This window comes from Megalobrama amblycephala, linkage group LG12 (assembly GCF_018812025.1).
Source record: "Megalobrama amblycephala isolate DHTTF-2021 linkage group LG12, ASM1881202v1, whole genome shotgun sequence".
NCBI lineage: Eukaryota > Metazoa > Chordata > Actinopteri > Cypriniformes > Xenocyprididae > Megalobrama > Megalobrama amblycephala.
The window spans coordinates 35,607,587-35,631,784 of NC_063055.1; the positions used below are offsets into that span (position 1 = coordinate 35,607,587).

Below are 24,198 nucleotides of genomic sequence, written 5' to 3' on the forward strand. Positions count from 1 at the left end.
TCAGTGTCAGGTTCTGCTGCTGGACAGCATTAAAATTCATTTGCAGCCTGTCAGTGAGAAAACACACCTCTCACACAAGCAGCTCTCTTCATCTCCACCTGTCCTTCTGTGTGTCCTGAAACACATTCACACCTGCTTGTGTTTGTGTTTTGGCTGCCGGCTCGAAAATGGCCGAGAGTTACCCGAGCGCCTGTTGTGTGTCGTCCAATCATCATTACTTCCTCCTGGTATTCAAATGGGGCCCAAAACATTTGTTGGCTTCTCTCAAGGCTGAGTGGTTTTCATTCAGGTTTTGTTCTCAGACATCTTTACAACAAATCAATGAAAGTTGTTCTTAATTTGGAGTCACTGCACATTAATTTTAAACTAAATATTAATGCACCAAATCATTTCAGCATACAGTTGTGATGGCTATTATTATCTTTTATCGTAATGATGTTGCCACGCATGTTTTATAAGCAGTAGGTCACTCCAGGTCATGGAAACGGTTATTTTAACAGTTTTTATGTACATTTACCATTTGTGCATTTATTCAAAGTTATGCTAAAAAAAGGACTAAAATGAAAATAAAAGGGAAAAAAATCAGGATTTCAAGAGAGTGTCAGGACTTGTGTTAACAGCCATTTATTATCTAAAAAGAGCATTTGTAACAGCTTTGAGGATGGTTATTGGAGAACTGGTATCACAAGGCTAATTCAGCATATTTGACACCAGTAAATAGAATGACAGTGTTTTGATGTACTTTTTCTATGGTTAAATATGAAATGTGTCATTTCTGTGCCACTATCACCAAACAGAATAGTAATGTATTTGTCTGAGCAGCTGGACATAACATTGATTCAACCAGTGGTCTTAGTTGAGGACAGGACTACCTGTTTGGTCAACCAATGACAAATGACAGAGTTTAGAACAATCTTTATTTTCTGTTTACACACAGTAGTGCCAAAGCATGTGTCAATGATGGGAAAAGAACAAATCAACAAACAACATTAAAGGGATTGTTCACCATTTTACTCTTATGATGGCAGTGAATCTGTGTTTCTCTCACAGCTATGCAGTTTCAGGAGTGGTTACGTTCCCTGCGTTTCAGTGGAGGAGACGGGAAGTCTGAAGTGGACAATCTGAAGACCCTCCTTCCGTCTCTCCCCTCGTCCTTCTCTCTTTCCTCTCTGTCCCTCTCTCCATCATCTATCATCGGGTTAGGAGCGCTAGCCTCTCTCACAACCTATTGGCTGGTGACCAGACCTCGACCAATCCAGCCTCCTTGTGACCTGCAGGCCCAGTCTATACCTGTACAGGTAACAGTGTTGTTATTAACTAAAACAAATCCAAAATTTGAAACAAATTGAAATAAAGCTGAAATAAAATAAATATTACAACTTGCCAACTATCTGAAACAACTTAAATTAAGTTAAATGAAGTACTAAAATTACTAACACTAAAATAAAAATAATTTTAAGCTATATAGAAATAAAAAAATGACAAAAATGACAAAAGCATAACAAAATGACTTAAACTACAAATAAAATAAAAACTGAAAATATAAAATAAAAGCTAATTGAAAATATTAATACTATAATAGTCTATAAATAATATTAAAATAACACTGCCAGTGATGAATTGCATACTCTTAATGCCTAAATGCAATATTTTTAAAAAATATATGCAGAAATGTTGTATTGTTTTCACATGATTCCTAAATTACGTGTTTGTCATGCTGTATAGTAGAAACACTCGCTGGAGTGTTTCTACTATACAGAAGTTCTATACTATGCAGAAGTTTTATTTCAATCCACAAACAGAAGACTAGGGAAATGCAGGAAAAAAATAACACAACTGAGGGCTTATATACATGGAAAACAAGGGAGCAAATTAACAAGACACACCTGAACAGAATACTCAAATCAATCAGAAACAAACAAGCAGGGAACAGACAGTGAGAGAATGAATTAACAACCTAGAAGTTTAACAAAGAAACTCAGACATGAGTGTATAAACTCAAAACATGCCCCAAATTAGCTTGATCACTGTGGCCGGGTATGTATAGCTCCCCCCCCCCCCCTTCTTGGAAAAGACACTGGAGTAGGCTCTGTGGACTAGGCTCATGGACTGGAGTGGACTCAGGGGCTGACTTAAGAGGACTCTGAAGCAAGCTTGTGGGCTGAAAAGAACTCTGGAGTGGGCTCATGGGTAAGCTCGGGGACGAGAGCAGGCACTGGGCTGAGCTCGGGGATGAGAGTGGGCATATGACTCTGGTCAGGGGCTGGAGCCTTCACTGGACTCTGGTTAGGGGCTGGAGCCTTCACTGGACTCTGGTTAGGGGCTGGAGCCTTCACTGGACTCTGGTCAGAGGCTGGAGCCTTCCCTAGAAACTTGTCAGGGGCTGGAGCCTTCACTGGACTCTGGTCAGAGGCTGGAGCCTTCCCTGGAAACTGGTCAGGGGCTGGAGCCTTCACTGGACTCTGGTCAGAGGCTGGAGCCTTCCCTGGAAACTGGTCAGGGGCTGGAGCCTTCACTGGACTCTGGTTTGGGGCTGGAGCCTTCACTAGACTCTGGTCAGGGGCTGGAGCCTTCCCTCGAAACTGGTCAGGGGCTGGAGCCTTCACTGGACTCTGGTCAGAGGCTGGAGCCTTCACTGGACTCTGGTCAGAGGCTGGAGCCTTCCCTAGAAACTGGTCAGGGGCTGGAGCCTTCACTGGACTCTGGTCAGAGGCTGGAGCCTTCCCTGGAAACTGGTCAGGGGCTGGAGCCTTCACTGGACTCTGGTTTGGGGCTGGAGCCTTCACTAGACTCTGGTCAGGGGCTGGAGCCTTCACTAGACTCTGGTCAGGGGCTGGAGCCTTCACTGGACTCTGGTCAGAGGCTGGAGCCTTCCCTGGAAACTGGTCAGGGGCTGGAGCCTTCACTGGACTCTGGTTTGGGGCTGGAGCCTTCACTAGACTCTGGTCAGGGGCTGGAGCCTTCACTAGACTCTGGTCAGAGGCTGGAGCCTTCCCTAGAAACTGGTCAGGGGCTGGAGCCTTCACTGGACTCTGGTCAGAGGCTGGAGCCTTCCCTGGAAACTGGTCAGGGGCTGGAGCCTTCACTGGACTCTGGTTTGGGGCTGGAGCCTTCACTAGACTCTGGTCAGGGGCTGGAGCCTTCACTGGACTCTGGTCAGGGGCTGGAGCCTTCACTGGACTCTGGTTAGGGACTGGAGCCTTCACTAGACTCTGGTCAGAGGCTGGAGCCTTCCCTAGAAACTGGTCAGGGGCTGGAGCCTTCACTGGACTCTGGTCAGAGGCTGGAGCCTTCCCTGGAAACTGGTCAGGGGCTGGAGCCTTCACTGGACTCTGGTTTGGGGCTGGAGCCTTCACTAGACTCTGGTCAGGGGCTGGAGCCTTAACTAGACTCTGGTCAGGGGCTGGAGCCTTCACTAGACTCTGGTTAGGGACTGGAGCCTTCACTAGACTATGGTCAGAGGCTGGAGCCTTCACTGGACTCTGGTCAGGGGCTGAAGCCTTCACTGGACTCTGGTCAGGGGCTGAAGCCTTCACTGGACTCTGGTTAGGGACTGGAGCCTTCACTGGACTCTGGTTAGGGACTGGAGCCTTCACTGGACTCTGGTTAGGGACTTGAGCCTTCACTAGACTCTTGTCAGGGGCTTGAGCCTTCACTGGACTCTGGTCAGGGGCTGCGGCCTTCACTGGACTCTGGTCAGGGGCTGAAGCCTTCACTGGACTCTGGTTAGGGACTGGAGCCTTCACTGGACTCTGGTTAGGGACTGGAGCCTTCACTAGACTCTTGTCAGGGGCTTGAGCCTTCACTGGACTCTGGTTAGGGACTGCGGCCTAACAAAAGCCTTTTTTTCCAGCTGCAGAGAGAGATATTAAAAACATATTTAACATTGCTTCTGCTTTATTCATCACATTGGAAATAGAAGGTCAAGGTGAGTGCATTGCGGCATACGATATTGCACACTGTGTGTTTGGGTAGCTTATGGCACAAGTTGTAAGTTATTTGAACATGCATACAATTTTGATGCTGTGCACAGTATACTGAACGAGATGAGGAGCTTTGAATATCAGTTTGAGCGATTGATGCTATATTAACACATGCTTATGTCCACGTGTGTGTTTCCAGGGAGACCAGAGCTGTAGGCGCTCCGCTTTACTCAAGGATGACAATCTGCTGGAGTTCTACTACGAGGACACAAAGACCGCTTACGACATGTTCCAGAGAGGACTGCGGATAGCAGGTCTGTGTAATGCTCAAACAAACACAACCACAGTGTCTCTTGTCCTCTTTGAAAAGAGAATAATTATACAGAAAAACACTTTGAGTGACTATTTCAATTTCTGTAGTGGTGAAATCTGTTGAACCTAGATGAATTCAATGGTTTCTCGGTTTTCCTTTCTTTTCATTTACTGCAGTGCTCTGCAAGGCTTTCTTGGATCGATAATGCTTTCATCACATGTAGCTCCCTTCAGTGAAGGGATTGTGAAATAGATTCATAGTCGATTGCTTGTGTTTGAAGTTTTTTTGTGTTTGGATTCATGGAACATAGAAAGCATCTGGATTGAAGCTAAAAGACTAATAATTTTATAACAGCAGACAAACGGTAAGTAAGGGGTGATGTACAATGTGATCAGGACACAAAGCACATAGAGCAACATAGAAAATCAGCCAGTTATACAGTTCAATAGCTAGTAATCATTATAAAATATATAAATGTCCACAGTATAACATAGAATCAAGTATTCAAGAGAGCCGTATAATAACTAACGGTATTATTTGTGCTGTGCAGGTGACGGCCCATGTCTTGGCTTTAGGAAACCCAGAGAGCCCTATCAGTGGATCTCTTACACTGAGGTGAGAGCAATGCATGTTATAACACATTAATTACTGTAGAATAATCATGTAAAAAACGTTCTGAGCGATTATCATTACAATGCGTTTGTTACAGGTCGCAGAAAGGGCACAGGTGTTGGGATCAGGTTTGCTAGCGAAAGGATGCAAACCAAACCCTCAGCAGTTTGTGGGCATCTATGCCCAAAACAGACCAGAGGTAGGACACAACTTGATGTCTTAAACAGTAATATTGAGAAATATTATTACGATTTAAAATAATTTTTTTATATGAATATTTTAAAAATGTAATTAAAAACATTTAAAAATCACAATGATTCCAAATCAGTTATGTGCAAAGTGTTTTTTCATAATCTTTAATCAAGTTTTTCTGCCTCTGAAACAAATGCGTATGTGTAACTGCTGATGGAAAAAAAAAGAGATGGAATCCAAAAGTGTTAGATTAAATTGAAAGCCTGCTATCATTGTCATTTAAATTTTTTCTTTTAAACCTAAAACAAAAGAAAATCAATATTTAAGATTTTGCACTATTTCTAGGTCACAAATTTGTGACATTGATCATGATCCATTTTTTTTTAACAAATGTCAGGGGAAAAAACACTTCCAGAGTACATGTCAGACACCTTTGTCTGTCAAAAATATTATTTGGAATGTAATATTTCTTCTACTCTAAGAACAGTTTTATTCCTTTTGATACCCTTGAAAATGGTCAGATCAATTGAAAATCAAGTTAATCCAAATTTAGTAAAGATGTGTCTTCATGTCTTATTTAGTTTTTTTTTTTCATATTTTTAGATTCTTTAAAGTGGACCTATAATTCCCCTTTTCACAAGATGTAATATAAGTCTCTGGTGTTTCCAGAATGTGTCTGTGAAGTTTCAGCTCAAAATACCCCACAGATCATTTATTATAGCTTGTCAAATTTGTCCCTATTTGGGTGTGAGCAAAAACACACTGTGTTTGTCCCTTTAAATGCAAATGAGCTGCTGCTCCTGGCCCCTTTCCTCATCCTCAGCAAAATGAGGATTGTCAGTAACGGTGTTCAGCCTTACATTGTTCAAACCGGAGTCGACACTGATGGAGAGACTCAGGAAGAAGTTACAACTTTTAGAATGAAACTGGACGTTTCTGAATGTTTTGTGGATAAGTTATGTAATTGCTGTGGAGTTGATTCAACTCATTGACTAGCATGTGGTGTCATGTTAATCTTTTGTGCAAATCCAGTGTTGAATTGATCCTCGTTTGTGAAGCAGTCCGGCGTAAAATGACGGCGTCTCAACAACTACAACAACTCTAACTCTTCTCTAAAGCAGCCCGACATGACCTCAGCCCCTTTGTTGTGTGTTCCCGGGGGCGGGGTTTATGTAAATTTTGGGGTTTGTTCTGTCAACAAACCAGAAGAAGCTTGTTGTAGTCCCTATCAGCCGTTTGTTGTAGTCCTCCCTTTGCATTGAACTTTGAACGTAGTAACTTTGCAGATGTTTATGCTCAAACAGCAACATTACACACTAACTAAAGTTAAAAAAGTGAAATCATAATCAAGGACCCCTTTAAATCAAGCATAGTTTTCGCAATTAAAATATGCAAAAAAGCTGACAGAGATTTAAAAAAAATGCAAAAGGTAATATTTTCTTGCTTCCACTGAGGCAAAAATATTTGGATCATTCTCAAATCATGCTGGATAACATTGTCATTATCAGGTTTTGCAAAATGCTTAACCATATTGATTTTCTTGTACATTTTTCATCTCTACTTTTTACTCAAATTGTTATGCTGATAATGTAATTTGTAATGATTTTTTTCATTGCAATTCTGTTTTTATTAAATAAAAAGCGAAATAGAAGCATTTTCACTAATCAGTTAATCAATGAATGGCTGTGAGCCAAGTCACATACTTCCGATAGTCACACTGCCATTGAGGAGAATGGGAATGCTAACAGAGAGATTTCTCCCGGTGGATTAGTACTGGATGTTTCTAATATGTTCCTGCTTTGTTTGTCTCCCCCTGCTGGCTGCAGTGGGTCATTGCAGAGCTGGCCTGCTACACGTTCTCCATGGCTCTGGTGCCTCTGTACGATACTCTCGGATTAGAGGCTATGGTTCACATCCTTAACCTGGGTGAGTAAGACAGACAGGCACATGACCTCATTCTTTTATTGTCTGCAGTGCTCTAATTTACATCACAGCATTTTTTGAGCTTCATCTCTTGTCTTATATCTCTCTCCAGCGGAGGTCTCTATGGTGATCTGTGATAAGGAGGATAAGGCAGAATCTCTATTAAAGAACAAGGAGAAGGGTGTGACCCCCACTCTCTCCTGTCTGGTGCTCTTCAACCCCTTTAGCGCCGCCCTGCTGGAGAGAGGAAGGAAGTGCGGTGTGGAGATACTACAGCTCTCACAGATTATGGTCAGGAATAGTATTTAATGCAATTGCAATGACACAAAATATCAAGATAATATATATATATATATATATATTTTTTTTTTTTACAATTTTATAGCATTTTTGTAGTAATTTACTTTTTCATGGCCAGTTTCCACCCTCTGTCTGACACTAACAATTAAACAGGCCTTTAAGTCTATTCCATGCAAATGATCTTAAACCCAAAAATGAAAATAATGTCATTTATTACTCACCCTCATGTCGTTCCACGCCCGTAAGACCTTCGTTCATCTTCAGAACACAAATTAAGATATTATTGATGAAATCCGATGGCTCAGCAAGGCCTTCATCGCCAGCAATGGTACTTCCTCTCTCAAGATCCTTAAAGGTACTAAAAACATATTTAAATCAGTTCATGTAAGTACAGTGGTTCAATATAAATATTATGAATCGACGAGAATATTTTTTGTCTGCCCAAACAAACAAAATAATGACTTTTTAACAATATCTAGTGATGTCCTATTTCAGAACACTGCTTCGGAGCATTACGAATCTATATCTTAATTTGTGTTTCAAAGATGAACGAAGGTCTTATGGATATACAGGTGCTGGTCATATAATTAGAATATCATCAAAAAGTTGATTTATTTCACTAATCCCATTCAAAAAGTGAAACTTGTATATTATATTCATTCATTACACACAGACTGGTATATTTCAAATGTTTATTTCTTTTAATTTTGATGATTATAACTGACAACTAAGGAGAATCCCAAATTCAGTATCTCAGAAAATTAGAATATTGTGAAAGGTTCAATATTGAAGACACCTGGTGCCACACTCTAATCAGCTAATTAACTCAAAACACCTGCAAAGGCCTTTAAATGGTCTCTCAGTCTAGTTCTGTAGGCTACACAATCATGGGGAAGACTGCTGACTTGACAGTTGTCCAAAAGATGACCATTGACACCTTGCACAAGGAGGGCAAGACAAAAAGTTCATTGCAAAAGAGGCTGGCTGTTCACAGAGCTCTGTGTCCAAGAACATTAATAGAGAGGCGAAGGGAAGGAAAAGATGTGGTAGAAAAAAGTGTACAAGCAATAGGGATAACCGCACCCTGGAGAGGATTGTGAAACAAAACCCATTCAAAAATGTGGGGGAGATTCACAAAGAGTGGACTGCAGCTGGAGTCAGTGCTTCAAGAACCACTACGCACAGACATATGCAAGACATGGGTTTCAGCTGTCGCATTCCTCCACTCTTGAACAACAGACAGCATCAGAAGCGTCTCGCCTGGGCTAAAGACAAAAAGGACTAGACTTTAAACTTTATAACTTCTAATAACTAACTTCCGGTGGACGACCGTACGCAGAATGCGCAAGTCAACTTGCGACGAAAGAGTATCCCTTGACCTGACACACAATGTAATGATGAACGCAGAGGCGCAGAGGATAGAGTAAAACAAATCACCGGTCACGGATTATAAGTATAAAACGATAATTGTTAAAGAGAAATTTGAGAAGATTTCGATATAAGAGAAGAGGAGCTTAAATTTGTTGCACAGCCGTATTTGTTTGAACCGTGAGAGGCGTCTAAGCTTACGATACTCCTACATCCTGCGTCATACATTGCGTCAGAGGATTACTCATTTGGTGCAAGTCGACTTGCGCATTCTGTGTACGGTCATCCACCGGAAGCTAGTTATTTGAATTTATGAAGTTTTAAATATGGATATTTTTCTTACAAAAATGCATTGCTTTGCTTCAGAAGACCTTTATTAACCCAATGGAGCCATATGGATTTTATTTTTTTTTTGGATGGATGCATTATTTTTGACTTCAAAATGCGGCCCCTCATTCACAACCATTATAAACCTTGGAGGACTAAGGATATTTTTAAATATAACTCTGATTGTGTTCATCTGAAAGTAGAAATATACACCTAGGCTTGAGGGTGAGTAAATCATGGGGTAATTTTAATTTTTGAGTGTACGTTCCCTTTAAGCCTGCATGGCATGTCAACCTCATATTTCAAATAAGCAAGAAAAAATCCTGTTTTTCCCCTTTACAGTCTATTTGCTGGTCATAAAAACATGATCATGAGGCACTGAAAAAATTTGATGTGGGATTTATTATAAAACAATTTCAATCAGAAATTGCTTTTGTAAATTCCACATATAATTACAAATAAAAGCCAAGTAACATTGATTTAAACATTTGAAATAGAAAAACTGAAATAGTATTTTCTTATAAAACATACTCCAAAGATCTTTGTTTTATTTACTGTACAATTTTGAAAAAATGCTCTGTTGTTGATCCAAATCTGTGTGTGTATGCATTGCAGGATCTGGGAAGAGAAAACTTAAAGCCACCTGTGGTAAGAGCTCCTTGTTTTTCTCCTTTTTCTAGTTCAGTTATGATAAATCTCAGAGTAGTTTTAGCATGTTGATGGATGTGACAGTATTAATGTATTTGGTCTTGGCTGACTAGATCTGCTATGCACTCTGTTACTGCTGTTATCGAGTACAGAGACTTGCTACTGCCAAGACTTACACAGACATGCTGCTGTAAGCTTGTAAGGGACCATTCACACAGAACATGTTTTTTGTTTTTAAGGGAAACAAAAAAAAGTAAGGTCTAGAGCAGGGATTCTCAACTCTGGCCCTCGAGTTCCACTTTCCTGCAGAGTTTAGAAACCAACCTCGATTAAACTTGCCTACCTGCAACTTTCAAGTAATACTAAAGACCTTGATTAGCTTATTCAGGTGTTTTTGATTAGGGTTGGAGCTAAACTCAGCTGGAAAGTGGACCTCGAGGGCCTGAGTTGAGAACCCCTGGTCTACAGACATGTTTTTTGAACTTGAACGGCACACTTTTAGAAAGCCAAGATGCTGCAAAGGACACAAGACGTGAATGCAATCGCCCAGCAAGTCCATCTAGTGCATGTTCGCATAGAAAATCAATGAGAAAGCAGCGCAGTGGAGTGCAAAAACATGTTCTGCTGCTGCACAAATAGACATGCATAATATCTCTCACAGCAGATCTAGACAGGTGGTGCTGGGGGAGGTGGAGGGGTTCAGAGGAACTCATGCTGCAGGCCTGGCTTACAGCTTACAGCGAACACTGAACCAGACTCTTTAAGTGTTGAGCAAGCAAGCTTATTGGCTGCAGATTCAAGATACGTGATTGAAATGTAATCGGCCAGCAATCACATCGTACAAAGACATATCAGTATGTGCCATGATTTTCCTGACTGAACACATTAGATGACAGAATGATTATATTGGGGCTTTTTTACACTTGTCACTTCATGCGTTTTTACTGACCAGATGGCTACATGATTTGCTAAAACCGTTCTATTTATTAAACCATGTTCATGTCAACAAAAGCAACAGATATGCTCTGCATTTTATTTGTCAACTAATGGTAGGAGAGAGAGCGGCATCAGCACTGTCTCACTGCTTTTAATGAAGATAGCTGTGTGTTGAGCTTCAGGAGATTCAGCAGTTTGCGTGTTATTTGACAAACAGATGGGCTACCCTTATGGAAAGAAAATATCTATATATGAATGATCAATATATTACATGATTTAACAGTATATTTGAAAATATATTGAATAATACATAAGGAATTGCTGCTTTTCATATATTGAAAAATGTGATAATACATTTACTAATATATCATAATGTATGTAATTTTATATTCAGTAATATACTTCATAATATATAGATTTATATGTGATCAGATATGGTACTGCATGCATAATATATTGCAGATATATTTACTCATGCAGTATAAACACATATGGTAAAATATATTATGTAACACATTTATTACATTTTAAATGTTTCATATTTTCAAGTTAGTTAAACCCTTTTAAATTCCAAAATAATACAACTTTAAACACTAACAGATCTCCCCTATATCAATATTGAGAAAAACACATGAAATAGCACTTAATTTTAACATTTACACTCAACAATCAGAAGCAAAGCATGCTGGGAACTAGAAGTCTTTTGCAACCACTGATTGTAACTCATTCCATGAATGTCTGTGTATATATGTGTGTGTACAATACATTCACATTTATATGGGAACATGTATGTGCAATATATGTACACTATAAAGGATAAATATTTTTTTAATGTAATGCTATTTTTGTCTTCATTTATAAGTATTTTATATGTATCAATATATAGCCATACATGGTCAATGCATATATTGCAGTATATTGAAAAATATAAGCACTAATTTCCCATATATGGAAATGTATTATGTAATATATCGCATTATATTTTGCAGTATATTCCCATATATTTTTGCTCCGTAAGGTAACAAAAACAAGCTGTGGTACCGGGACCCATAATAACGCTCTCACACCTTTGTTTTTTACCAAAGTGTTATTTTCACGATCGAATAGCTATCTGATCAGAGATAATGCATGAAGTGGTTAATCTTTTGCTTTGTAGAGGCATCTTGATCTAGATTTTAACTAGCTTGTTATGTTTGTTTACTTTTATATTGCTTCAGCCTCCTAAACCTCAAGATCTGGCGGTTGTGTGTTTCACCAGTGGGACCACAGGTACTGACCAACATTCATTTTATGGGTCGTTCTTTGATCTGTAGTAATATATAACCAAATTTGATATGTGTTCAGTTTTATTGCGTGGCACATTAACCTGTGAAATTTAAACCCTTTAATACCATAATGTGACCATGATGTTTAGTTATTGGTTTAGATGCGTTTCTTTTGTTTCATGTAGGAAAGCCTAAAGGAGCCATGATAACTCACGGCAACATCGCCTCCAACACCTCTTCTGTCATCAAGATCCTTGAGGTCAGTTCAAAGAGATTTGAGCTTCCTGTATGTCTGCTTTCTTTGCTTTCTTATCGTTCAACTTGTGACATTTCCCCTCCTAAACTTCATCTCTCCGTAGCTTTCATCTTATCTTCTGTCCTGTTCCTCTTCCTTCTGTTTTTTTTCTTTAATAGAGACCTTGTGTTTCTCATGAGACCTCGTTCTCTTTCAAGTCCTGTTTAGAAAGCTCTTTGTTCCTCTTTCTGCAGGTTGTGTGTTAAAATGGTGAAATAGACTTCATATTGTTCTCTCAATAATGAACTGCTTCTTAAAACAGCTGCTAATGATACTCTGCATGGGAAAATGCCAGTGAAAATGCAGAATTGATAACCAGTTATTTCATATCAGCTTGTCTAATCACTACATTTATTGTCCAATTAATTTTATTCATGTCATATTTTATATGCACACACACCAGGGCTTCTTTGTGATTCGTCAAGAGGATGTGTCCATCTCCTATCTGCCACTCGCCCACATGTTTGAGCGTATGATCCAGGTAACCCTACCTATTGATTCTCAAGAACTAATTCTGACATTTATCATCATCATCATCATCATCATCATCATCATCATCACAATTTCTGCTTATGAAACTATATTCATAGACCACCTCACTAATTTAATCTGACTGTTTCTGAATGGAGCAAAATAAATAAATAAATAAATAAATAAATCAGAAATAATGCAGAACATGACTTTTTGAGATTTTTTTTTTTCCCCCTTTCTGGTTTTGATTGGATTAAATATAGCCTACTAGGATAGAATAGTATTGTTTTATATTATTATTATGATTATTATTATTGTAAATGTACTGATAAAATCAGTTAAAAACACCTTTCTATATTAATTTGCTTGGTCAGTATCATTGTGGGTTTTGTTGCTTTCGCGGTTGTAAGTTGTAAGGACCTTTTGAAATGACTGAAAACATTTGGCGAAGAGATATGGAACTGCAATGCGGTCAAGACCTGCCTGGAACTACTTCAGCCGTGCATTTCCCTGAAAATAATTGCACACCTTAAAATGTTCAACCAATCAGATTCGAGCATTCAACAGCCCTGCAGTATAAATAATAATGTAGTGTAAATAGTGTAAGTAGTTTGTTCACACTGAATTAACATGCTCTGATGGTGTACAATAAGGTCAGGGACATTCATTAAAAGTGTGAAAAAAGATCATTGAGATTTTACAATATTTATTAATCCTAAATAATGTAATGTAACATTTCAAATTATATAAACCAACATTAATGTAGTATGAATTATCATGAATAGTAAATTTTCACTACTAGTTAAAAGTTTGTAATAAAGATTTTTTTTTTAATGTTTTTGAAAGAAGTCTCAATTTATTGAGCACCATCAAACTCATTCAGAATCAAATGTAAACATCCAAATAAATACCATACTTACGCGATTAGACATGCTGCATGATGAACACTTTGTAAAGATCAATTTTGAGGGTTATATTAGCTGTGTGAACTTTGTTTATGCACTGATAGAGTCGAGAGCTCTGGGGGGGCGGAGAGCGTGAGCAGTTAAAGGGGCCGCAGCCTGAATCGGCGCATTTCTAATTATGCCCCAAAATAGGCAGTTAAAAAAATTAATTAAAAAAAATCTATGTGGTATTTTGAGCTGCAACTTCACAGACACATTCAGGGGACACCTTAGACTTATATTACATCTTGTAAAAAAACGTTCAATGGCACCTTTAAATTGTAATAATGTTTCTCTATATTACTGTTTTTACTGTATTTTTGGTCAAATAAATGCAGCCTTGGTGAGCAGAAGAGACTTTTTAAATGACAAAAACATTTAAAAAAAATCTTAATTATTCCAAACTTTTCAAACCAGTAATTATTTTATTTTATTTTATTTTATTTTATTTTATTTTAATATTTTATTTTACCTTTATCATTTGTCAATGAGAACCCCTGGTCTAGAGACTTGAGCGACACTCACATTTAGAAAGCCAGCATGTCCATGAACTTTATTGTAAAGTGTTACCTTTGATTGCATATTGACTTGAATTTAATACAACAAACAATCTGTCCAGCTTCATGTCCTTAGCTGTATCTTTGTTCTCTATTTTATTGTGTACTCTTCCTCTGTTCATCAGGTGTCAATGTTTTGTCACGGAGCAAGAGTTGGTTTTTACCAGGGTGACATCTCTCTGCTGATGGATGACATAAAGACCCTGAAGCCCACCTTCTTCCCCGTGGTCCCTCGATTACTCAACCGCATCTATGATAAAGTGTGTTCTGCACAGCAGTGTTGAATTCTTTGACACAAATGGAGAATAATCACTCATTTTAAAGTGATGAATGTCATATGTGTGTGTAGATTCTGGGCTCTGTTACGTCTCCGTTGAGAAGAGTCATTCTTCATTATGCCGTGAGGAGGAAACAGGCAGAACTGAGCAGTGGAGTCGTGAGGAACAACAGCCTGTGGGATCGACTGATCTTCAATAAGATACAGGTACGTCTCTGTCACAATAACCAAACGCTCCTGCTATTGAACAATTTGATGAAAAGATATTGGAGCACCCCTTAATACATTATATGTTTGTGACGTGAGCAGAGCAAAATAATGTCCATTCATTCGTCTCTCTCTCTCTCTTCCTGTAGGCCAGTCTGGGTGGAAACCTGCGATTCATCCTCACTGCATCTGCACCAATCTCTCCAACTGTCCTTTCCTTCCTCAGGGCCACCCTCGGCTGTCTGGTGAGAGTCCTCACTTAAGTGTACAATTTAATATGAAGTATTTTCTTTTACTGAAAGTACAATAAAATACTAAATAATACATAAATATAAAAAATAAAAATACTACATAATACTAAAATAACACTGTTTTGGTGATGTGTAAATGGAATATGTTCACCAGTATTGTTCATGATATTGACAGGGTTTGTTTAATATAATTTCAGATTTTTGAGGGTTATGGGCAGACGGAGTGCACAGCTGGATGTACCTTTTCTATGCCTGGTGACTGGAGTGCAGGTTTGTGTTGCAATTTCTTAATGAAACATGCAGCAGAGTGAGGTCATGTGACATTTTCATTGCATACTGTGCTCTGTTTCACATACACAACCATTCAAATGTTTGAAGTCAGTAAGATTTTTTTAATGTTTTTTGAAAGAAGTCTCTTATGCTCACCAAGGCTGCATTTATTTGACAAATAATACAGCAAAAACAGGAATATTGTGAAATATTATTACAATTAAAAAAAAAAATTTTTTATAATTTTCTTAGCGGACGTCACTGAGGTAGTTAAAAAGGTCCGAAGTGGCAGGGTGCCAGGAGTGGACAAGATTTGTCCTGAGGTACTTAACGCCCTGGATGTAGTCAGCTGTCTTGGTTGACATGCCTGTTCAACATCACATGGGAATCAGAGACAGCATCTGGTGATTGGCAGATGGGTGTGGTTGTTCCCATTTTCAAAATGGGGGACCGGAGGGTAGGGTTGTCAAAAGTACCGACTTCAGTACCAAATATCAAAAATATATCAATACCACCATTTCCCCTTTGCATTTTGAGCACTGTTGAGTGGATTCTTAAACACCTCTGATTGGCTATTGTGTTCTTGTGCTCAACAGATATGTCTGTGATTGGCTACGGTGATCATTGCTTCAAAAACATGTTGTAAATAGACATCTTTGACGCTCTTTACCATGCGCTTACACAGATACACACAGGAGGTCGGGAGCGTTTGGAAAAAAAGGCGTCTATCAGCGGATATATAGGGATCTGCTGATAGACGACTGCTTTCAAATGCTCCCATGTGTATCTGTGTAAACGATCAGTGAAGAGCATCAAATATGTCTATTTACAACATGTGTTTGAAGATACTAGGGGGAAATGCTAGTATTGTCACATTTTTAACATGGTTAGGATGCAGCTTTATGGCTGGATGGTCTGTTCCAACGATCAGGGGATTATGCTTCTCATCTTAACTGGGAAAGCCTATGCCAGAGTGCCGAAGGAGAATCCACCCAACTGGAGGAGGAGGAGCAATGTGATTTCTGTCCCAGACATGGAACAGTGGACCAGCTTTTTACCCTGGCAAGGATCCTGGAGAGGGAATGGGAGATTGCCTATCAAGTCTACATGTGTTTTGTGGACTTGAAGAAGGCTTACGACCGTGTTCCCCAAGGTGTCTTGTGGGAGGCACAACAGGAGTATGGTGTACCAGTGCCGCTCATGTGTGCCATTCAGTCCCTGTGCGACCATGTGTGAGAGCCGTGTCCTCCTTGTAGTAAGTTAAGCTTGTTCCCAATGAACATTGAACTCTGCCAGGGCTGTATCTCATCTCTGATTCTATTTATGGTTTTCATGGATATGATCTGGAGGTGCAGGCCTTAGGGTGGCATCTCTACTGTTTTTGGATAATGTTGTCCTGATGTCCACTTCGGGTGGTTTGAGACAGGGTGTGAAGCAGTGGGGATGAGAGTCATCACATCCAAATCTGAGGCCATGGTTCTCAGCTGGAAAAAGGTGGATTGCTCACTCTGGGTAGGGGGTGAGTTGCTTCCCCAAGTGGATGAGTTCAAGTATCTCGGGGTCTTGTTCACGAGTGAGGGTAGGTCAGAGTAATGTGCTCATTGTACCAGACCATCGTTGTTAATCGGGAGCTTAATTGACTCTCAATTTACCAGTCAATCTAACACTCACTTATGGTAATGAACTCTGGGTAGTGACCGAAAGAACGATATTGTGGGCACAAGCTGCTCAAATAAGTTTTATCCACAGGGTGGCTATGCTTAACCACGAGAGAGCGGGTGCGAAGCCCTGACATCCGGGAAGGGCCTGGAGTACAGACGCTGCTCCTTTTGTCGGTTGAGTTGATTCGGGCATCTTTTTCAGGATGCCTCCCAGTGGAGGTGTTCCGGGCATGTCCAATTGGGAAGAGACCTCAGGCAGACATAGGACACCCTGAAGGGACTTTATCTCCCGGCTGGCCTGGGAAACCTTGGGATCCCCCAGGAAGAGCTGGAGAAAGTAGCCGGGGAAAAGGATGTGTGGGCGAACCTACTTAGCCTGCTGTCACAGCAATCAGGATAAGCGTAGGAGAATGGATGTATGGATGGATGGATGTTATCTAATTTTATATTTTTTTCAATGTAATTGTAGCAAAGTTAAAGGGTCAGGGAAAAGAAAGAGGTGGGAACCGGCAAACTATCAACATAACTTTAATGACAACATAAACAAACAACAAAACGAAAGAAAAGCAGCAGCCCCTCAGGGACGACTGCTGCTTATAAACATAATAAAAAACATAAAGTCCAGGCCTGGTCATCACTCTTCTTTTTATCCTACCGGAGTTCCTCTGTGAGACACAAGACCGGTGTGGCGTGCAGTTGACGCTCATTAGCACTCACGCCATCTGCCTCACTCCGTTCCCACAGCTCTCGGCCTCGCCCTGCTTCCCACAGTAATTTATTTCTGTGATGGGAAAGCTGAATTTTTGGCATCATTACTCCATGATCCTTCAGAAATCATTCTAATATGCTGATTTGCTGCTCAAGAAACATTTCTTTTGTCTGGCTATCACCAGACCAAGCTCAATTTAAAATTGAACATTGGTCTGGGGAGTTTGCTATACTTTTCTACTGCACAAGAGGCGTGATCAACGAGCATTATTCACGCAATTGGATAGTCCTTCAACCAATCAGATCAACGATCCGGGTGACGCACTTTGCAGAGGGACGCGAAAACTCCAGATAGGTTTAGTTTGTAGCATTGATCAGCGGTTTGCAGAAGCAGCAATGACATTGAGCGATTTTTGCAGGTTGTGCAAAAAAAAACATGAAAGTGAGTGGTATTTACACCCACTCGAGCGATTTGTTTGCTAAACTAAAGTCATTCAGCATTGTCGAGAGGTTAAAAGGAATTGGATTGACGGTCGTGTTTGCCGTCGCTTCTCTATCGTCATCGTGTTATACCCGGCAATAGCGAGCAAGGTGGATAAGCCAGTCTGTGATTGGTTCCCGCAAAAGTGTAACAGACACGGTAGAAATGAATGTACGGGTTTCCAGACTGAGTTGCCGGGCGAAATCAAATCGCCGGCAGATCAGGCTGGGTTTACCCAGTCTAACATTTCTTATTATCAATGTTAAAAACAGCTTTATATTTTTTGCTGCTTTATATTTTTTGGATTCCTTTTCAGGATTTCCTGACAAATAGAAAGTTCAAAAGAACAGCATTTATTTGAAATAGAAATATTTTGTAAAATGTATAAATGCCTTTGTTTCACTTTTGATCAGTTTAATTTGTCCTTACTGACTCCAAACCTTTGAACTGTATTGTACTTCTTTTATTTTAACTGACAACATCCAGTGTATTTGGCCTGGCCTTATAGCAGTCTTACGCGTTTCAGGTCATGTTGGAGCTCCTTTACCCTGCGCTATGGTGAAGTTGACAGATATCCCAGACATGAACTACTATGCCAAGAACGGAGAAGGAGAGGTCAGTATCTTAATTCCGGTGAGAAATTAACCCACCAACCAATATGGATACTTTTTCTAAAGTTGTAGGTAATTTGGCGAGCAATTGTGGCAAGTAAAACAGGCATTTGACAGTGCTTTTGTTTAGAAACAACACACTGTGTGAGGTCTTCTGGGAGCACTTTTGACTCAAATGTTAACTTAAACAAATCGATTAGCTGTTGAATACTGTTATACATGCATGTGGCAGATCTGTATCCGGGGTCACAGCGTCTTCCGAGGGTACCTGAAGGATGAAGAGAGGACGAGAGAGGCTCTGGACGCTGATGGCTGGCTTCACACTGGAGACGTGGGACAGTGGCTGCCGGTGAGACTTCATTCTCCAGAAGGATTGCACACTTCAAATTGGATTTATTGCTACTTTAAATTACTTTCCATCTGGGATTTAGCAATTCTGAAATCACGGAATTTAGTGCAAAATCAAGCAATCTCTGCATTATACTTTTTTGACTTATTTTTCTGTAAAATGTTAACCTGAGAGGGGGGAGAACAATATTAGCTAATAGAAATCCATAATTCAGAATCCAAACAAATTAATATGTGTCCTAAGTGTCCTGGTGTCAGTGTGCAAGCTATTGTGTCTAACTCAATTCTGTCTTTTCAGTGAAGCAGAATTCTGAGAATTTCTATGCTGCGGTCACCATTGCTTTGTGCATGGGGGACCATAACCACTATTTTAGTAATTATGCACAAAAGTATTTAGAGATAATTGTACTCTTACTGTCACCAACACTAATTATATAAGTGCACCATGATTATTGGTGGGTGTTCAGTGCAAAACAACAAAAAAATTGGCACACATATCTGCAGCAAATTCAGTCATTTTAGGCTGCAAAAATTAGGCTGGAAAAAATTCCCTCCAGGATTAAGTCATTACAGCCTGTTTGTATGCGGTATATATTTTCCTTGTCGGAGTTATAAATTGTTTATAATGTTCCGAACAAAATCCCGTGTGAACATTTGATCTTTCAGAATGGGACTTTGCGCATTGTAGACAGGAAGAAACACATCTTTAAGCTGTCCCAGGGCGAGTACATCGCTCCCGAGAAGATCGAGAATGTCTACACTCGATGTGTTTCTGTTCTGCAAGTCTTTGTGCACGGAGATAGTCTACAAGTGCGTATACATGCGTTTAAGTACAACAATTTTCTGCATTGTGCTTTAACAGTACTTTTCAGTTTTTTTGTACAGTGAAACTGACACTGTCCTCATCTTTCTCTTTGTTTTTAGTCTCATCTTATAGGAGTTGTAGTTCCAGACCCGGAGGTGTTTGTCGACTGGGCCAAAGAAAGAGGGATAGTCGGATCATATGAAGAACTTTGTCAAAATCCTGTGAGCTTTAATGCCAAACACAGTACACATGCAAATTTAATGGTGCTTTTCCAGTGCATGGTACATTTCGGTACGGCATGGTACGACTCGCTTAAATAGTACCACCTCGGTGGAGGTTCCAAACGAGCCGTACTGATACTAAATGTGACATGTAAACACTGCAGATCACTGATTGGTCAGAGAGAATCATCTCTACCAGCGTCATTGGGTTTGAAACACGAGACCCCAAACCCACTAGATTTAAAGGGGCTCTATGTAAGTTTTTGACTGTACTAAAGCATAAAAATACCATAATATGTTTGCAGATATTTATTAAACATGCTCATATTCGTTTCTCTGAAAACCATTGCTACAGCCAGTTATTTTACTTTGAAATTTGCGTTCAGTGTCGGAATTTCTGTTTTTGTTTCGGTCTATGCAAGACCGCACGTTGCCAATTTACCCGATAGTATTTCGCCACCCCGGGTTGCCAGTTGGCGGAAAACACATGCAGCGCATTGCAGCCATGGAAGCCAGCGAACAGACTGGGTCAGAGATCGCAGATTCTACCCGACCTAAAAAGCCTCAGCATCCATCTAAATATCTCTATAAACGGGAGCATATTAAAACACGATATCAACTCATCATAAATCAATAAATCAACTAATTATCTTACAGTGTACACTTACAATGTCAATTGAGCTCGCTCCTGTTGCGTGTCTTCAAACTGGCAACCCGCGAGAGCGTCGAGTCTGAGGAGGAGGGGGCGGGGCAAACAATATTTTGAATTTGGACTGCAGTACCCATTTCAACCACTAGCTTTCTTACATAGAGCACCTTTAAATAGTCAGTAACAGCCACCGCAGTATCATTTGTTCGCAAAACGACTTGCTTTAAACGACCATCACACTCAACTTGAAAAAAGAAATGGCTGTATCGTGGTCAGTAGACTCGTTAGTAGCAGAGGAGCAGATCCATGGTAGTAGAGGCGGTACAGCTATATGATCAGTCTATAATCCCACCCACTTTGAAGCGGTACTAAACTGCAGTGGAAAAGCAAACCGAAATTAAAGCGAGCCGTGCTGTAACAAGCTGAGCTGAGTTGTACCACTCAGTGGAAAAGCACCATAAGTCATTTTGGGGGACCAATTTGTAGCCAAACTATATTAAAGGAATAGTCCACTTTCAAATAAATATTTCCTGATAATTTACTCACCCCCATGTCATCCAAGATGTTCATGTCTTTCTTTCTTCAGTCAAAAAGAAATTAAGGTTTTTGATGAAAACATTCCAGGATTTTTCTCCATATAGTGGACTTTAACGGACCCCAAATGGTTGAAGGTCAAAATTACAGTTTCAGTGCAGCTTCAAAGGGCTTTAAATGATACCAGACAAGGAATAAGGGTCTTATCAGGCAAAACGATTGGTCTTTTTTTTTTTTTAATTACAAAATTATATATGTTTTAACCATAAATGCTAGTCTTGAACTAGCTCTCTTCTTCTTCTTCTTCTTCTCTATTTGAATTCCAGCAGTGTAGACACTGCTAAGTGCTAAGTTACTGCCCTCCTCAGGTCAAAGTTTGAACTAATTGTTATATACTTGCACTAGCATATTGTATATGACAATTTACACTGCCGGAATTCTAATAGAGAAGAAGAAAAAGAGAGAGCTAGTTCAAGATGAGCATTTATGGTTAAAACATATATAATTATTTTAGAAAATGGCCAATCGTTTCACTAGATAAGATCATTATTACTCACCTGGGATCATCTTTGAAGCTGCACTGAAACTAATTTTGACCTTCAACCATTTGGTGCCCATTGAAGTCCACTATATGGAGGAAAATCCTGGAATGTTTTCATCAAAAACCTTAATTTCTTTTCAACTGATGAAAGAAAGACATGAACATCTTGGATGACATGGGGGTGAGTGTTGAAAAAAGAAATGCATGAAGCTAGAATAACATGTTTTTGTTGTTGTTATTATTGTTCAAAAGCAAAAGCTCTGTTCTTTCTTTTGATATAGTGTATGTTCAGATATTCATACAACAAACTATTCTGAGGGCCATGAAACTTGTGAAAATGATCAAAAATGGCTCACAATTTTTTTTTAAAAACAGTGCTGGCAGGGAAAGTGTTAAACATGCTCATAACACCTAACACTTGTGTGCACACTGCAATTTCTCATCTTAGGGTAAGACATCAATAGCCTTAAAAGGAAATAACATGCTCATGTGGTCAGTGAAATGTCATCTTTTCATCCCATTTGAATGGTAGGATGTGAAGAAGGCCGTGCTGGAGGACATGACGGCAGTGGGGAAGGAGGCTGGACTGAAGTCATTTGAGCAGGTACACTAGATCCTCAGAAACACCTCAGAGGAGCATTCTGGGTTATTTACAGTTTAAAGGCCCCGATATACTTCAAATGAAATAGAAGAACGAACTGGTGTGAAGTCATTTCAAACAAAATCAGGCCAAAACAAAGTCCGTTTTAATTTTGAAACAGGATGTCAAAGTTAATTCTGGCTGGTAAACACCTTCAAACTACAATTGGCCCTATATGTGATTATGTAATAAGTAGGTGTGGCTCTGAGGCTCCGCCTTCTTTGACGTGGAAATCTTTTACAGTTCATTTCTTCTGTTCAGTCCGTCGAGGTCAGACGTGAGTAAAACATGAACACACAGGAGAGCTGCTTTATTAAAAAAAAGACTTTTTTTCATGTTTAATACTGTAAATCTGCTGCTTTAAAGCAATCTATTGTATAAAGCGGTTTATTATAATTTATAAATAAACATGACGTGACTTGATTGGAGTGCGGAATTGTACAGCTTGTGCGAACACATCCACATTAACACCGCTGTGATTTTTCTTGTGTAATTTTGTTATCAAGAGGAAAGTGCGCAGCATCGTGATGTTCGTTAAAACTATAATGCTGAAAGGGTATTTCAAACATCCTTTTACCTCTAAGCAAAGAACGAAAAATCATTTTTCAGTGAGAATATCAGGGCCTTAACTGTCAGCATGTGTCAAATGATGTCAATATAAATATGATTCATCCCTCATAGATTTAAAAAAATTGCACTGTATGGAAACACATTTTCAGAGGGCTGACGAGAAATGTGCAGCTTGTATTTTGGTTAAAGCACTTGCAAATATTAAAATATTTATTACTCCTGTTGTAAAGTTTTCAAGGTTGGACTACTTTTCAAATATGGATTACTTATATAAATATGGATTACGGATTAAAACAACTATTGAGGAAAAGTCATAGGGCCTTTCAAATACCGTTTGTGGACAGTAGGGGGCCTTGAAGTCAAAAAAGGTCTGAGAACCACTGTTAAATCAGCAAAATCAATGAAACACTCCAGCTTTTTGTGTACAGCTGTTGAATATTTCTGAATATCTACTACTACTCTCATGTGTATCAGAGGAGAGATTGTGTTTCAGCTGTTTTCTCTTTCTTTCTCAGGTGAAGGACTTATATTTGCACCCTGAAATGTTTAGCGTGTCTAACGGCCTCCTCACACCGACCCTGAAGAGCAAGCGCGTGGATCTCCGACGACTCTTCAGTGAGCAGATCGCACAGATGTACAGTAAATCATCCATTTAGACCTCACATACTAATACAGTCCAGCACAGACTCTCAACGCCGCGATTTTCTCTAAAACATTTGAACTAACTTAAAAAGACTCGCTAAATAAGGGTGATGCTACTGACAGGAAACTGTTCTCAATAATTTATGATAAATTGTCTTGAAGACTGAAGTCTTCACGTCTTTGTTTCTCATTTAGTGATCTAGATGGTGTTTTAGGTCATTTTAGACAGCTTTCATAGTTTGAACCGAGACACAGACACTCTCCATCCTAACACGTAGATCAGGAACGTTGGGATACATTTTGCAAGATTTGGGAACAGATGAACTTATTGGAAAGAATAGCTTTTCACTCAGTTTCATAGATATTTTACAGTTTTGTAATTATGAGTTTGATTTTGCACCACCTAAAGAACAGTCTGTATGAATTTTGATGATGCACTTCATTTGTTGTGTTGATATGAAATGTCTGTATGTTCGACGGTCTGTAAATGAGTATTTTCAACTGTAAATGTTTGACTAATTGCAGCTGATAGAGATGTACTGTATTTTACTCTTTTATTGACAGAAGAATAAAGACAATGCATTATTACAGTTTTCTTATAACTTATCTTAATAATCACAGCTCTGACTGACACCGTCTATTCAATCAAAGCTGATTTTGAGAATGGTGTTTGACAGTATCCCATTGGATGAAAAAGACAAGATAAAG

At 39.4% G+C, this 24,198-nt stretch overlaps 1 protein-coding gene across 2 annotated transcripts in view; it reads left to right on the forward strand.

Annotated features, from left to right (window-relative positions):
• Positions 1 to 24,080, forward strand: part of acsl2 (acyl-CoA synthetase long chain family member 2) — a 38,455-nt gene extending 14,375 nt beyond the window's left edge. Inside the window, exons 2-21 of one of the 2 annotated variants that reach the window (XM_048210870.1) lie at positions 1,051 to 1,298; positions 4,123 to 4,237; positions 4,787 to 4,851; positions 4,946 to 5,047; positions 6,867 to 6,966; positions 7,076 to 7,254; positions 9,574 to 9,606; positions 11,760 to 11,811; positions 11,993 to 12,066; positions 12,506 to 12,583; positions 14,200 to 14,334; positions 14,424 to 14,558; positions 14,708 to 14,803; positions 15,007 to 15,079; positions 18,456 to 18,544; positions 18,773 to 18,889; positions 19,555 to 19,698; positions 19,813 to 19,914; positions 22,171 to 22,242; positions 23,364 to 24,080. In XM_048210870.1, coding sequence (XP_048066827.1) covers positions 1,053 to 1,298; positions 4,123 to 4,237; positions 4,787 to 4,851; positions 4,946 to 5,047; positions 6,867 to 6,966; positions 7,076 to 7,254; positions 9,574 to 9,606; positions 11,760 to 11,811; positions 11,993 to 12,066; positions 12,506 to 12,583; positions 14,200 to 14,334; positions 14,424 to 14,558; positions 14,708 to 14,803; positions 15,007 to 15,079; positions 18,456 to 18,544; positions 18,773 to 18,889; positions 19,555 to 19,698; positions 19,813 to 19,914; positions 22,171 to 22,242; positions 23,364 to 23,504 — 2,148 coding nt within the window. In that variant the 5' untranslated portion in view covers positions 1,051 to 1,052 and the 3' untranslated portion in view covers positions 23,505 to 24,080. The remainder of the gene's footprint in view (positions 1 to 1,050; positions 1,299 to 4,122; positions 4,238 to 4,786; positions 4,852 to 4,945; positions 5,048 to 6,866; positions 6,967 to 7,075; positions 7,255 to 9,573; positions 9,607 to 11,759; positions 11,812 to 11,992; positions 12,067 to 12,505; positions 12,584 to 14,199; positions 14,335 to 14,423; positions 14,559 to 14,707; positions 14,804 to 15,006; positions 15,080 to 18,455; positions 18,545 to 18,772; positions 18,890 to 19,554; positions 19,699 to 19,812; positions 19,915 to 22,170; positions 22,243 to 23,363) is intronic. The other variant, XM_048210871.1, reaches the window with a different exon arrangement.
• Positions 24,081 to 24,198: the final 118 nt, after the last annotated feature.